The 16,553-nt window shown below is 37.7% G+C and overlaps 1 protein-coding gene across 5 annotated transcripts in view; it reads left to right on the forward strand.

The window, feature by feature from the left end:
• celsr1a (cadherin EGF LAG seven-pass G-type receptor 1a) overlaps positions 1-16,553 on the forward strand; it is a 134,253-nt gene that overhangs the window by 81,165 nt on the left and 36,535 nt on the right. For 4 of the 5 annotated variants that reach the window (XM_030149358.1, XM_030149357.1, XM_030149360.1 and 1 more), the window contains exon 7: positions 1,588-1,668. The exons of the other annotated variant lie outside the window; for it this stretch is intronic. In XM_030149358.1, coding sequence (XP_030005218.1) covers positions 1,588-1,668 — 81 coding nt within the window. The remainder of the gene's footprint in view (positions 1-1,587; positions 1,669-16,553) is intronic. 5 annotated transcript variants of the gene reach the window in all.

A 16,553-nucleotide genomic window follows, 5' to 3' on the forward strand; every position in this document is an offset into this window, starting at 1 on the left:
TTTTCGATCGACAGACGAAGCCTTATTAGGACTTCAACTGAGTGGTGATGACACACACTCTTCATCAGCTGTAGGTAGTCGCCCAGGAGTGTGTTTTCTGTTCTGCTAAATGCTTCTGAAAAAGGTTAAGTAGTTACTTTGGAGGTGAAGCTCCCGTCTGCACATTCTTTGTCAGGGTGTGTTTTTAGAGGAAGAGGCCGTGTTATTCTTTGTTCTTTTTGACGCATGTTTCCCCAGACCTCAAACAGTTAAGGTTATCATCCCCCCAAAACACACACACACACGTATTTAAGAAACACAAACTACTCCTTTAATTATTGCTTCATTTCTGTGGCATTGAAAGCAAAACAATCACATACTATTCCAAGACACGTGCTACTTAGTGCCTTAAATCACACAGACTTTACTCCAAACCCGCTGTGTCACTGTGCTGTAAACGGCCTTTGTTGACATGTGAAAGCTGATTTTGGGCTTTCACATTTTTGTACGCAAAAGTGCATACCTTGTGTTTTTCCTGCTGTAAATTTCATCCATGAAACTCTTCGGATAGAATACTATTTCACAGCGTGACATAAATCTGCCAGAGACAACTTTGTCTAAAGGCGGCAGTGCATGAATTGTAGCCTATTGTGTGAGGTGGTGGGAGAGACTCTTTTGAAGTGGGAAAGAAGGAATTATGTTTTGCTTTGTGTGTCTTTATTGTCGGCCAATTGGGCCGTAGACTCTTGCAGCATGCATGCTTTCTAGATACACACACCCTGGCCATGAATACATTTGTCCTCATTTGTTTTGTGTATTTTTGATGAGTGATATAGTAAACACTGCTGAAGCACACACACACACACACATCACACCTAACAGAATGAATAGGTAGTTTATTAGTGTAATCCAGTGGTTCCCAACCTTTTTTGGCTCGTGACCCCATTTTAACATCACAAATTTCTGGCAACCCCAGACGTTCAAAACCGTGAATTTTTTTTTTTTTTTTTGCTAAAATTATTATTTTTTTTTTTGATCATGTAATAGTTTGCTATACATTGTTGCAAATAAACATTTATTTTAGATGACATTTAGTCTATATAATGTATATTATTATGGACGGAGGCAGAAAAGCCAGGTGTAGATTACTGCACAAAGTGTGAATTTGATTTTCCTTGGTCAGGATATGTACAGTCAGTCCAGCTTGGATTTACAAGGCTGACAATTAATACTGAACAAACAAAAACTCAACCTATGAATTATGAAAGAGCTGCAGCATCTGAAACCGACCACAATGAACATTTGACAGATAAACAGTACCACAGTGCTTCAGTTTCAGCTTCACAGTTTGTCATGTCTTTTATGTATTGGGATTGTCTCTGTCAGCTCACCATATATTTTTTATTAGTAAGATTTTTTTTTTTTTTTTTTTTTTTATCAATTACTAGAAATTTCAGGCGACCCCATTTGAATTCCAGGTGACCCCATGTAGGGTCCCGACCTCAAGGTTGAAAAACACTGGTGTAATTTATATATGTAGTTTGCGTGGCTTGGTTGTGGGCTGCCGGTCTAACGCGGTGTCTTTCTCTCACGGTGTCTCTCTCCCAGGACGGGGGGAGTCTGGTGGACTCCAGTGGGGCTGTGCGGCTCCCGCTCTATACTGCCTGGCTGGAGCTCTATCAGAAGGAGGTAACCTTTGACCTCTAGCCTAGTCCCCACTGGTGCTTCTTCCTGTGGTGTCTCATGTAGACCCTGCTCTGCTTCTAGTACAGTCTGCTGGACTAACTCTACATGCTTACCTCAGATACACCGAGGTAACATGGCCTCTAACACCAAGGGCTGTAGTTTAGTCTGGGTCTGGCCCGGTCTGGCCTTTAGAAGACTTTGGTGTGCTTTTCTGGTTTTGGTTTGGCATAGAGGGTGTGTGGAATTTGTAATAGTGCGATGTAACCTCACTGTCTTCTGTCTTTTCTGTTTCTACCTTCCTGGTGGAGATCTAGATGTGATGCACTGTTTATTTATTTGGTTCTGAAAAGCGTGAAAAGTGGGGAAAAATTAGAAATGATGAGCAGGCCGAGAAAGTAATGGATTAGTTGCTTCTGTCTTTCCCTCATGTTATAGTTTCATCTTCCCATTACCCTTCTCCTCTACATGTCTGTGACTTTCTCTGCCTTTCTGGAGAAGCACCTTGTATCCAAAAAACAGCGATGACACTGTAACAGTCTCTGCTCATCTGTCAGCGCTCATTGACTTCCTCCATTGAGGATTGCTCAGGTGAAATAAACATGTCTGAGCACTGGCAGGTCGACAGACAGGTAGGTAGACACCCAGTGAGAGGTGATTGTGTTTTCCTTGGCATCAAAGCGGCGGCCAAAGCACCAAATCTGTCAGGGAGGATTAAAGACGCTCAGAAGTCGTCAGAGATGGCTCTTAATGAACATGGACAGACCGTGTCTCAGGGCGAACAGACATCTGCTGAGACTTTAATTTAGTTTGATGGGATTTCATTTTAGATGTCCTTAATCCTCTTTTATGTAGCACTGAAATTAAAACATGTCCTTAATGGTTTGTATTAATTGGAGATTTAGTTATACAATAGGAAAATGTAGTTACAGTAAATTAAACTAATAGCTTCACCCAGATTTGTGCTGCTGCATTTAACTGGGATTAATGTTGCTTGAATCACTTCTTAAAAAGTATTAAGACTTTATTTTTTCCACAAGAACACATGCCAGGGTGTAAATTTTTATTCTACCCTCATTTTCATCAGTTTTGTATATGCGGGGTTCCTACGCAAGTATGGAAAGTATGGAAAATGGAAACAAATGTATGGAAAAATATTCATGCTTCCAAGACTGTTACCACTGTTCTATTTTCTAAAACATAAAATTATGAATATCTAAAAGAAGAAATGGATCGATCTGTTTTTTAGGGCACTTGCTAATGCAGCTAAAATCTTTGTATGAGAGCACAAACAGTAGGCTACACGTCCCAGAACACATTTGGGCAGATTGACAGGTTGAATGCCCCGCCTTCTGCTCTTATCTTCCTCCAACCCATTTTAAGGCCTGCCCAGGTGTCATCAAGTTTCACTGCCGCTTTGACGGACAGGTGATGTCCACACACTGTTCATGAGCGAGCTATTCAACATGCCTTGTGTGATCGTTGGCAGAACTCATAATGGGTAGATGGAAATTCTTTGATGACTGGCTCATAAATCCCAAATATAAAGACGGGTTGGCTGGTTGGAATTGTTTTACTTTTATTTTACTTTTTTACTAAGACATCTGGAAATTAGGGTCTGGAAAAAGTATGGAATTTTGACATTTCAAACGTGTAGGAACCCTTTATACATGAAAAAATGCATCAAATTGTTTAGTTTAATGTAGTCGCCTAAATATTGCATATAAAAGATGGTGGAAAAAAGTGAAAAGTCATAAAACAACTACACTCTCTGAGTTTCCGTTTGCGTCAAGGTGAGTAATCTACCGCTCAGTAGTGAAAGACGATGTGTACATTACGTTATTGTGGAATGACTGTAAATCTGATAAATCTGTCACTGCAGACCGCCTTCATACATGACTGACTGTATCACTACATCTCTACTTTACGTCTTTTATCTCTTCACTGCATTCCTTCCCTGCTGAGTGTGCATGTCACTAAAAGAAGGAGGTTTCATCCACCTCACCTAACATGACCTAAACCTTCTTTAAAATTTTCAGACTGAAAGAATTACAGACAGAGAAAATGTCGGTATAGTTTATTACTGCTATAAAGTGCTGGCACTGGTGTTTGTATTCACCTCCTGCTGCTTCGTCCTTCTGTCTCCCTTGGCTTCTCTCTTATCTATTCCCTCTTATATATACACACATCTCTTATCTCTGTTATGATCCTGATCAAGTTCGGGTTTATTACGCTGCTGCTTGTACTGCTAAACATCAGCCTCATTCCAGATGACGGGGAAATTACTTTATGCCGCACTTTTTGCAAGTTTAGATAACAGTTAGATAATCACTATAAAACCACGGCTCCTTCAATGATCCAATTTAGATACGAGCTGCAAATTGAAGTTAAATTGTCCATATTATCTATGCAGGATACCTACAGAAAGTAGTTTTTTTCTCTGCTTACCGTATTAAGGCTAATGAGTTAATAAAGCTGAATTACTATTACATTTTTGGTTGATGACACTATAGTATTGGAATATCAAAATTTCATCTATTAAGTCAAACTCCTGCTTTGTTAGAGGCAGTGTCGGCCAAGAGAGAGCAATAGGCCTATTAAATAAATCTGAACAATCCCAATAAGTCATCACCATGGCTACGTTTAGACTGCAGGCATATGTGGCCCAAATGCGATTTTTTTTTTTGTCCATATGTGACCTGTATCTGATCTGTTAAAGACAGTTTGAACAGCACTAATCCAACCCAGGCCACTTTCATATGTGGTCCTAAATCCAATATGTATCCACTGTTTTGCAATGCGACTTCAGTCTGAACGGCCAGGTCGCATTTATCTGACCTTTATGTCACTGAAATGCGACAATTCTGCATCCGAGGAGGAGAAGCGGTGGGAAAAACATATTTACTTCCATAAACACAGTGCATGCTTGTGTGGTCATGTATTGTGTCAGGACTTCTTTGTGCATGCGGGTCACTTCAGGGTCACATTCAGTTCATACTCAAAACAGATAGAAGTCACATTTAGTGTTTAATATGAACGAGCACACAAAAAAATTGGATTTCACCAAAAAATCCATATGAAAGACCTACTGTCTGAACGTAGCCCATGGGTTTAGGGGTGGCTGAAACACAAAAGTCATTGCATTAATGCACTGTGACTCAATAGTTTTGCAGATCTTCAGCTCTACTAGGAATGTGCACCAATTATCGATTAGTCTGTTAGTAAAAACTTTTTAAACAGTCGCCGAATTTGCAATTGTTGGATGTTTGTGGTATTGTTTCTGCCTAAGTGGGAGATTTATTTAGTAAAGCCTGAAACAGTTTTTAAAGTGCCTTAAGAAATTAAAAACATACCATTCACCAACTCCTGTTGGTTCAGTTTTTTTTTTTTTTTTTAATTCTAATTACTTTAACACAGAAACTGACTAAACTACAGGACTTCTACAAGAAAGGAGAGTTATTGCACTATGTTGGAAGAGTAGTGATGCTCCCTCTATAAACCAGTAGATAAAGGAATTTTAAAACATGTTGATTCTTCAACTTGAAACACTAATTAAAATGCCCCTCTCTAAACTGTACCAGTATGAGTTAAAATGTGAAATTAAACTAGTATCCACTCTGACTATGAGGACTGTAAGGCCCAATCTCAATTCACCCCTTGGCTCTCCCCCTTACCCCTACCCCTTGGCCCTCGCGCTTGGCATTACCCCTTGAAACAAAGTTGCATGGATAGGAGTTGAAACATTCCCCTTTGAAATAGGACAACCCTTCCAGACCTGTTACATCATCAGCAGTCATTGATGCCGCTGTAAACAGATGCAACAACTTTGTTTCTGAAATAATTCCCCACGCTGTCAGCAGCTGTAGTCGTCTCTGTTCCATGGGCTTTGGTCATCTTTTTACAGCTGTCAGCTGCAAACCGCAGAAGTACGATCTATAACATATTAAAATGGGATTAAACGGTCGATCAAATGATTAAGTTGTTTACAAAACAAATCTGTACATTTGTGTGTTTCTTCCATCACACTGCTGCACTTTTTTACTGTGTTTCCCTCTCTCTTGCCAATGATTTGAACAGAATCATGGGAGATTTCTCTTGCCCCTCAAATCTCCGTTTCTAGGCCCAAGGGGTGAATTGGGATTCAGCCTAAGCCTCACATAAAATTGCCCAATAAAACAAATCTCCAATCATCATGAGGACCAAACAGATTTAAGGTAGTTTTATCCTGTACATGACCCAAAAGGAAGAAACAAGAAAATCGATAAATCCTGCAAACTAGAGATATGAACCGAAGTCTATTTGGCTTTAATGTAGAAGGGGTTAAGACATGAGTGAGCAGGTAATCCCACTGATGGAAGCATAAGGCCAGGTGGTCATGTTTTCAGTGCTGTAGAAGGAATTTTCTCAAGCCCTGCCAAATAGGATACAGTTACCCTTACCTCAGTTTATGTGCTGTCTACACATTTGTTTTGCTGTTGGAAAGATCCAAAGCAACAAAAGGGCGCTGTCCATCTGTTACTCTGAGAGATAGAAGTGTGATGAGACGACGAGGACAGCAGTAACGTATAGGCTTGAACATGGGACATGATAGACCTGTGTAAAGCCTCTGGGAACTTGTGTGTGTGTGTTTCTGAATAATTCACACTTCTAGGTTTACATAGCCTGGGGGCAGGTTAGGTAATGTGGACATGACGGTGTCTGCTGCTGCCAGAGGGAAGGTGGGACACACCAGCCTGTGCATGACAGGGCCAAAAATCAACTGTACACATACACACAAGTGTTGCAAGTTAATGGCAGCGGTATCTGAGAGAGATGTTTACGTTGGTTCAAGGCCCATGTTCTTTTGGCATGCAATTGTTACTTCATGGATGCTTGATGACACTAAAAACATGTTTTGTGCTCTCACACGTCATCAGATATACTGTAAAAAAACAGGCAAGAGTAATTTTCAGCTACGAGTCAGAGAAACAATGGCATTTCCTTAGGCAAGCCCAAATAAAAGGCTGTGTGCCCCTCTTCCTTTATTATCCAAATGAACCATGTGGCCGTCTGCAGCTCCACTATCCACTTCCTGTCTCACGCACACACAAACTTAAACACAATCTGCAGACATCCTTCCCATACTCCCGAACACAAACACATAATCACCACCAACTATTCCCTCCATCCTCTCCATTCCACACAGACAGACGCACAAACACACACATTTTACACCCGGTCATTAGTTGCTCTTTTTGACAGTTTTTGCCGTGTCGCGTTGTGTTGTGCATGTAACTCAATCTGTGCAGCCGTAGGGCCGGTTGACTTATCATGTTGTCTTTGACAGGCAGTGCGATGGTAATAGAGGTGTCAGTGTGTGTTGGTGGGAAGGATAGGGTGTGTGTTCCTGGGTGCGTCTTAATCTGTCTCTGTTGCATCTGCTGTGTGTTTGTGGACAGACAGGGTGTTTCTAGTGTGTGAGTTTTTGAGGCCGTAGTTGTTCTCCCATGAAGTTTTTTTTTTTTTTTTTTTTTTTTTTTAAATCTATGTGTGTGTCCACTCAGTCCGTCCGCTCGTGTCCTCTGCCCCCCTTGTCTTTGTGGAAAGCTGTGGGGATCAAATGCGTTGCCATGGCTGCGGCAAGCCTATCGCCCCTGGAGACGACACCTTAGAGAGCGGGAATCTTCTGCAGCTCAGAGTAGGGCAGAGGGTAAATAAGAGACTCTCAAGGGGCCCCTCAGAGTCAGGGCCAAGTGCACTTTAAAACAGGGGGGTCACAAAGTGCCTGCAACTTTATACAGATACACGGCTAACACACTTTTTTTTTTTTTTCATTTATTTGGATCTCCATTAGCTTTGGCTTAGGCCATCGCTACTCTTCCTGGAGTCCACACCCATCACAATTGTCTTTATACTGCAATACACAAATGACCAAAAACACCCACACACAAAACAACACAACACAACACAACACAAACAACTAAAACCAGTCACAAGTGTTTGCTCCTGGAGGATTCTGTTGGGTTTCTGTAAATTGGCTTAGAGTCTGGTTTTGACCAAATCTATATATAAAGTGTCATGAGATTACTTTTTGTTGTGATCTGGTGCTATACAAATAAATTTGATTGATCGAGTGATTTGATTGGTTTTCCCCTGTAAGTCGCTTTGGAAAAAAGCATCTGCCAAATGCATAAACATAAACATAAAAAACATTCATCACAATTACAAAACAAGAACAACATACATGTTATACAGGACCTATTTCAATTAACAGTACCTCCCAAAGAGTAGTTTTTATCATACTTTGTACATTGTCAAATATATTTCAAAGATATATGTCAAAGTAATGTCAATCAATGAAACATTAACAGACACTGAGCATTTTTTTTTCGCAAATAAATACTCTTTCAGTAATTCTTTAACCTCCTAAGACCCACTGTCCACGTTTTTGGACAAGAGTTTCACAACTTTATACAAAAAAAAAAACTGTCCACCACAAAGGGCATTCCATAAAAATTTTTAAAAACTGCATCTGAAAAAACTGTTTCATCATGATGTTTCCAATATAGGCCCTTATTTAATAAAAAACAAAAAAGCTTGTACTTTGCTGACATTTCCTGGGTCTTAGGAGGTTAAATCTGTATTTGTTATTTTCTGGAATGGTTCATCCCAGCAGAGCATTCCATATCACCATGGCTCTATACATCACAGTACTTTTCATTTAATTTGTTTTCACTTCCTTCTGTGGCATGCCTTGTGTTGTATAGATGTTCAGCGGAACTGAAGCACAGACATTTATGTAATACAATCACATGAATGCACAAACACACACAGGCCCTTTTCAGTTTAGGTACTTTTTACTTTAAATATCAAATCAAAACATCAATTTGAGTGTGTGTCTGAGTACTGATATGTCGGTATTTTCATTGATGACTCACTGTCTTTCACCCCTCACATACAGCAACTTGTAATGAGACTGAAACTAAAATTGGGTTTTTATTTCAGGATAAAATCTTACCTTTCTTTTAAGGCTAAGAAGAGACTTATTGCTGACATTTTTATGTTTATACTTGATTTTGAGGATATTATTTATATGAATTCATCATCTCAGTGTTTAAAAGCTCTTGATCCTGTTTATCACAGTGCTCTGAGGTTTATTACAGGCCTCAGAGCTTGGAATTGTCATTGTCTTTTATACACTTGAGTTGGACAGACAGATCTTTTTACATGCAGACTAAACGACTGGTGTTCTTTTATGGTAAAAAAAAAAATGGTATGTGTTCTTTTATCTATAAATGTATTTTAGGTCTGCTTCCTTCATATTTGCTGGTCTACATCTGTTGGAATGTCTTAAATAACTAGGATCCCACTGCCTGGAACAACTCACAGAAGGAGATTAAACTGAAGGAACTGGTCCCTTTAAATACATTCAAAGTCTTTCTAAATCACTGGGAAAAGGATAAATCTGGATGCAGATGTTTTTTATCTGGTTGAATCAGATTCTGCTTTGTGATAAGGGACATTGTTGTGTACTTTTAGTACCTTTTAAACTATTGATGGTGTTTTGTATGTGTGTTATTAGTTTAGTGATTTATGTATGGTTATAGAACTGACTTTTATTGTGTTTTATGTATATTTTTAGTGTGGATATATGGCTGTGATTTCTATTTTGTGTAATTTCTGCTGCTGCTGTCTTGGCTAGGACATTCTTAAAAAAGAGATTTTAAGTATATATATATGGAGCCAAACATAGTTCATATTTGGATGGTTTCATGTGGTTTTGTAGTATTGCTTGCAAATATTCTTTATGCACTGACCACTTTATTAGGTACTTGTTGCTAATGCCAAGTGTACTTAATAAAGTGGCCAGTGACTGTATATGCTGCTGCTTCAAGGTTTGATGTCTTGAGCATGTTCTTCTCCATACCAAGTTGCAACCATGGGTTATTTGAGTTACTGTTCCCTTTCTGTCAGCTGCAACCAGCCTAGCCATTATCCTCTGGCCTTTGGCATCAACAACACATTTACATCCAGGGAATTGCAGTTTAGTCTAATTGATGTTTTCTTTTTTTCAGACACCTGGAAATCTTAAAAATTGTTATGTGTAAAAATCAAAGTAGATCACAAATTAAATTAATAAAATAAATCAAATAATAATAAAATGAAAAATAATAAAACAATAATAAAATAAAGTAATAAATAAATAAAATTATTTGGTTCTTACCAAGATAAAAGAAAACAACTTTGATTTAGAAGTGTCTTATAATTTATCTTGTTTTAAGAGTTAATTTCTTATTTTAAGTGTTCATACAGTACATCTGTAAACTTATTTCTAGATTGAACAGTCTTAATTCAAGAAATCTTATCAGGTGAAATTCTTTTGCTGCATGGACAGATATTTCACTTGTTTTGAGTACCTTTTTCCTCAGATTTAGTGTTTTTTATCTTGTTTTTAGACAATCTTTTTTGCGGTGCAGGAGTTTCTGAAATATTCAGACCGACTCAGACCTTAAATCCCCTTTCTTCTTCATCCTGATGCCCTGTTTGGATCATGCACCGTACTTTTGACCTCGTCTACATACCTAAATGTACTAAGTTGCTGCTATGTGATCGTCCCATTAGATATTTGTGTTAGCAACCTGTTGAATGGTGTACCTCATAAAGTGACTGGTGTGTGTGGAGCTCTTGTTAGAGTTGATAAATGGTGTATTGTAATGTCATGAGGGCTCAGTGTAGTTGTAATCATTACATGATTCACTCATTCGTGTGAAAGTGTGTGTGTGTATTGTGTGCTTGTCCAGACCAGTTAGTGTATTGTATGAACTAACAGCTGGTTAATGCTCCTATATCCCCTACATGTTACACACACACATACACTGCATACATGTGCACATGCATGTGTGTGCCAGCCTATGATTTATGAGCGTATGTAGCAGCTGCATGCTTTGATGGTAGTATATGGGTCTATTATGTGTGATATCTGGGTCTGTCACTCTTTCTTTCTTGTTTTACTTCCTGTCCTCTTGTGTTTATCTCATCTCTTGTTCTTTGCTTGAGTGAACAATAACAGTCGATATGATCATGCTCTGCTGAGTGATTTTCTCTTGTGTTGTCTTTTACAACCTTTTATATGGTCACACTTTTGACACCTGCTGTTGTTTTTATTTTTCTTACTAGTTTGAGAAAGAATTTGTGTGTGATATAAAAAGCAGCACATGAAGTAGACATCATGAGTGACAAATGTTTTTGCTGCTTGATCAGATATTTGAGGAATTTGGTCACAAGCAATACACAAGTGAGGAGAGTAATCCAATCAAATTACAGTTATCATTTTTCTTGTGTTTCAGTTGGGAATTAGGTTGAGCTGGTTGAAAACAACTGTGGCTTTATTTGTCTTGTCCTCTTTCCTCCTTTGAGTTTCCTTTTTCCTTTGCCACTGTTGACTTTCTTCTGAACATGTTGGATGTTTATGCTGAGGAGGTCATTGTCTGAATACGTCAGGCTGCAGGCTTCATTGTAACAAAACCATTCCTTTTTTTTTTGTTTTTTAAACTTTATTTATAGAACTTTTCAACAGTTATAAAACTTTTCATTTCACAAGTATGACATTTATAATTTCAAGCAATGTATTCATAGTACAGAGATTGACACTGGACATGATAAACAAATAGAACCCAAGGCAAAACAAAACAAAACAAAAAAAAGGCAATACAAACAAGACACGCATAAAGACAGTCAAGACAGTGCATTTTGGTACCATTAAAGGAGGAGAGAAAATAAATAAACAAAACAGATCAATAACAATATAAACACCTAAAATGTTTTTAAAGTTCCAGGCCAGGCAACATATTCACGCAGTGTAAAAGAGGCTCCCATATTTTGTAAAATTTATTGATAGAGTTATTTAGGGTGCACCTAATTTTTTCTAACTTTATATTAAGCATGATGTCTCTAATCCATTGATCGTGTGTTGGAGGTGATGAGTCCTTCCATTTGAAGAGAATAGTACGTCTAGCTAGTTAAGATGCAAAGGCCACAACTTTTTGTAGGTTAGCTGAAGGAACTGAGTGATCTGTGCATGAAATGAGACCAAAAATAGCGGTAAGGGGAGATGGCTGAATTCGGCACCCATATGCCTTGGAAATAAAATAAAAAAAAAGAATTCCAGAAGGGGGTCAGTTTGGAGCAGGTCCATAGCATGTGGTATACTGTTGCTGAGGCCTGCTTGCATCTGTCGCAGATAGGGTTTATGTCAGGGAATATTTTTGCAAGTTTAACTTTAGAGAAGTGCAATCTATGTAAAATCTTGAATTGAATTAAGGAATGTCGTGAACAAATGGAGGAGGAATGGACCCTAAGAAGTGCCATGTCCCACTCCTTGTCTGAGAGTGGCATCCCTATGTCACTTTCCCACTGTTCACGGAGGTGAGATACAGACTGACTCAGAGCCTCCAAAATCCGAGCATAAGTCATTGACACTCTGCCCTTGTCCATCGTATTGACCTCTAGGACATTATCCAAACCGGAAAGAGGGGGTAGATTTGGAAAATTGGCAAATTTCTTTCGTACAAAGTCCCTGATTTGTAAATAGCGATAAAAATGAGAATTACTTAAGGAATATTTTTTAGAAAGCTGTTCAGAACTAGCAAATGTATTATCTATGTACAGGTCTTTGATTCTGTGAATGCCCTTATCATGCCAGGTCTGGAAGCCTTTATCCATGGATGGTTGAAAAAGGTGGTTATTCATAATAGGGGAATGAATAAAACCATTTCTTTTTAGAATACATCCCATGGTCAGAAGGGACAAATCAGTGCGAACATTCCACTGCTGGATAATATAGAGAAAAATCCTTGAAATCGATGAAATTCTGTAAATGTATCTGTTGTTTTTGACCTCTTTAAACAAAGTGCAAACTTCTACCTCATGTGGTTGCAGCGGTGACATATTTTCTGATCATCTCATCACAGCCTGCTGTTGTGTCAGGTTAGAACAGAATCCATGTTACATAACAAAACAATAAATCATAACACCTGGATGATTTCTTCCGGAGGCTTTGCCGTTTTAATCATTAAACTTGTAACACTTCACCTAAATGTGTGAGGCCTCTGGTTAAAGCGTGGGCTGCACAGAAACACAGATGTCTACGGTTACCATGGTGATTTTAGGAGGCAGGTTGAAGGGGATTAAGACATGTAAGCACCTGTAGATGGAGGGGCGGTGATTGGCTTGTTGCCATTGAAAGGGGTGTGGTTTCCTATCGGCTGTGATTGCTACACATGTTCCACTTACATGATGATTATAGGTTATTGACACACATATGCATTTAAAACAGTATGTGCATGTACATGAAGACAACATGCTTGGATTTGTTTAATATGAATACAGAAATGTCACATTAACAATAACAAAATCAAACTATCTCAACCTAGATCAAATATCTAAAATAATCTAATAATTTGTATTAGTTCTTACTAGTTATTACTATTTGTTGGGGTTATCATTTTGTTGGAATAAATGGCTACAGAAAGGTTTAGATCTTTATAGAAAGTATTTCTTTATCTCGTTTCATGAACTGAAAGAAGTGTTTAACCTTATGAATAAAGGAGAATTCTGGAAATGTTAGCAACTGAGAAGCAGTGTGAGGAGAATTGTCAGGATTTTCTAAACTCATCTAGTACACTGTATTCTGCATCAGCATTTTATTAAAAAAAAAAATCTTAAATACTCAAAGTACAATATATGACAGCTTCAGAATATATTTTTAATGGTACTTCAGTTGTGAGATTAGTGAACATATATGGCTGGATATAATCTGAAATGTAGGCAGGGATACAAAAGATGATACTTTGTTTTTTTCTTTTTTTTTTTGATTTAGTATTTTATTTTTTATTGGACTGTCTACTCTCTGTAGGACTTTGAGATTCCACCGAATGAAAAGTGCTCCATAACTGGGATTTATTATTATGTACAAAGTGAGGTTATTCATTATAAAGTAATGCATAGATATGATTTTACACCATTGAATCTGTTTAAAATGGACCTAACCATGATAGTGTATGTTGGAAATGTTATATGGAAGTTCCTACATATGTGCATGTTCTATTGGCATTGTCTTTTTGGGAAAAAAAACAAAAAAAACTGAACTAATGATTTTCATAATGCTGATGTTTGGAGATTTTTTGTATTTTTTATTAGTTACTCTCTTTTAGTCTTATTCAATAACTGCTTCTTACTTATGCTTGTCACTTATGTGTAGTAGTGTATCTGTGTGCAGTAGTGTATTTAATGGAAACATTGTTATAAACTTGAATGACAAAAAAATCATATTGAGGTTATATCTTATAGGAATCATGAAGAAGGTCACGCATTAAACTTTCACCCTCAATTGATGCATCTGCAGACCGTCATCTCTATTGTCAGTCAAAAGAAAGACAACAAAAGACAGTTAAAATGAGATTAGGAGTGAAATAGGGAGAAAACAGAGCAGTGACGTCAGAGCCATAATGCTGTTTTAGTTACCCCCCCACCCCCCGTTTGTCTTTGTGGAAAGTGTGAACATGTTTTTACTGGAAACAGTGGAAACGGGCCATGTTGAATGGAGGGGCAGCGATAAACTACAATATAACTCCCAGAGGGGTGGAAACTACGCCCAGACCGGAACCCACCTGATCCAAAATAGAAGACGCAGCACCGCTCTGCTGCTCATTTTTTGCTAATCTGCCAGTTTTTCTTTTGTCTCTTCTGTTCTGTCTCTTATTTCTGGCCAGTCCAGCTTGATATTTTTATGCAGCATTCCCTGTTTTCACCCTTTATTTCCATCTTCCTTTGTTTGCCGTGTGTCTGCCCCACCAGTATCTCATTACTCTAATCCTATTTATGTAGGAGACAAACACACACACACACACACACACACACACACACACACACACACACACACACACAGACATTATCTTTCTCTTCATGCCTCTTTTGGATGTCTGTGTCTTCAGCAGTAAATCAAAAAATGCATTTGGTATTTGTCCAATAATTCCAAACACAGAGCTGTATAGACATGAATACTTTGTGGCTGGAAAGTCTTTCTTACTATCGCTCAATATGTCAACTCTTAATCAGCCTAGGTGGTTTATGTAAGAACTTCTGTGATCTGATCTGGGATCTGTTGTCCTATTGTTGTGTGTTTTTACAGTCATGACATTTGCCTCTCTCCCAGGAGAGACAGAAAACACATCTAATCACTTTGATCTAATGTAAGCCACTTAGGGTAAAGAATTCAAATGTAGCACTGTCATTTTCATGCAGGATACAGTGTTGAATGATTTAAAAAATAAATAAATAAATAAATAAATAAATAAATAAATAAATAAATAAATAAATAAATATATATATATATATATATATATATATATATATATATATATATATATATATATATATATATATATATCTTATAATATTTTACATCTTTGATCCTATACAGGGTGGGGAAGCAAAATTTACAATGAACATTTAGTTGTTTTTTCTGAGCAGGCACTTCGTCAATTGTTTTGAAACCAAACATATATTGATGTCATAATCATACCTACATACCTAACACTATTATCCATACCTTTTCAGAAACTTTTGCCCATATGAGTAATCAGGAAAGCAAACGTCAAAGAGTGTGTGATTTGCTGAATGCACTCGTCACACCAAAGGAGATTTCAAAAATAGTTGGAGTGTCCATAAAGACTGTTTATAATGGAAAGAAGAGAATGAGTATGAGCAAAACTATTAGGAGAAAGTCTGGAAGATACTATTAAAGAAGAATGGGAGAAGTTGTCACCTGAATATTTGAGGAACACTTGCGCAAGTTTCAGGAAGCATGTGAAGGCAGTTACTGAGAAAGAAGGAGGACACATAGAATAAAAACATTTTCTATTATGTACATTTTCTTGTGGCAAATAAATTCTCATGACTTTCAATAAACTAACTGGTCATACACTGTCTTTCAATCCCTGCCTCAAAATATTGTAAAATTTTGCTTCCCCACCCTGTAGGTTAGTGTTTTTCAACCTGGGGGTCGGGACCCCATGTGGGATCGCCTGGAATTCAAATGGAGTTGTCTGAAATTTCTAGTAATTGATCAAAATGAATAAAAACTTACTAATAAAAAATGTATGGTGAGTTGAGAGAGACAATCACAATCCATAAACACATACATTAACTGCTTGCTAAAAGGAAGTTTTTCCTCAACACTGTCACCAGTTACAAGTGTTTGCTCCTGGAGGATTTGTTCTGTTGGGTTGGGTTGTGGCTCTGTTGGGTTTCTGTAAATTGGCTTGAGAGTCTGGTTTCGACCGGCTCTATATGTAAAGTGCCATGAGATAACTTTTGTTATGATATAAATAAAATTTGATTGATAAAAGAGATGACAAACTGTGAAGCTGAAACTGAAGCACTGTGGTACTGTTTATCTTTCAAATGTTCATTGTGGTCAGTTTCAGATGCTGCAGCTCTTTCATAATTCATAGTTTCAGTTCTTGTTTGTTCAGTATTAATTGTCAGCCTTGTAAATCCAAGCTGGACTGACTGTACATATCCTGACCAAGGAAAATCAAATTCTCACTTTGTGCAGTAATCTACACCTGGTTTTTCTGCCTCTGTCCATAATAATATACATTATATAGACTAAATATAGTCTAAAATTAACATTTAGTTGCAACATAGTAAAGAAAACTATTGCACGATCAAACAAATTAATTTTAGCAAAAACAAATGTCTCTGTTTTGAATGTCTGGGGTCGCCAGAAATGTGTGATGTTAAAATGTGGTCATGAGACAAAAAAGGTTGGGAACCACTGCTATAGGTGGTTTGTGCTTCATTGTTCCCTTTTATAAAATAAATTTAAGAATTAACCCCCTCAAAAACTT

This window comes from Sphaeramia orbicularis, chromosome 12, assembly GCF_902148855.1.
Source record: "Sphaeramia orbicularis chromosome 12, fSphaOr1.1, whole genome shotgun sequence".
NCBI lineage: Eukaryota > Metazoa > Chordata > Actinopteri > Kurtiformes > Apogonidae > Sphaeramia > Sphaeramia orbicularis.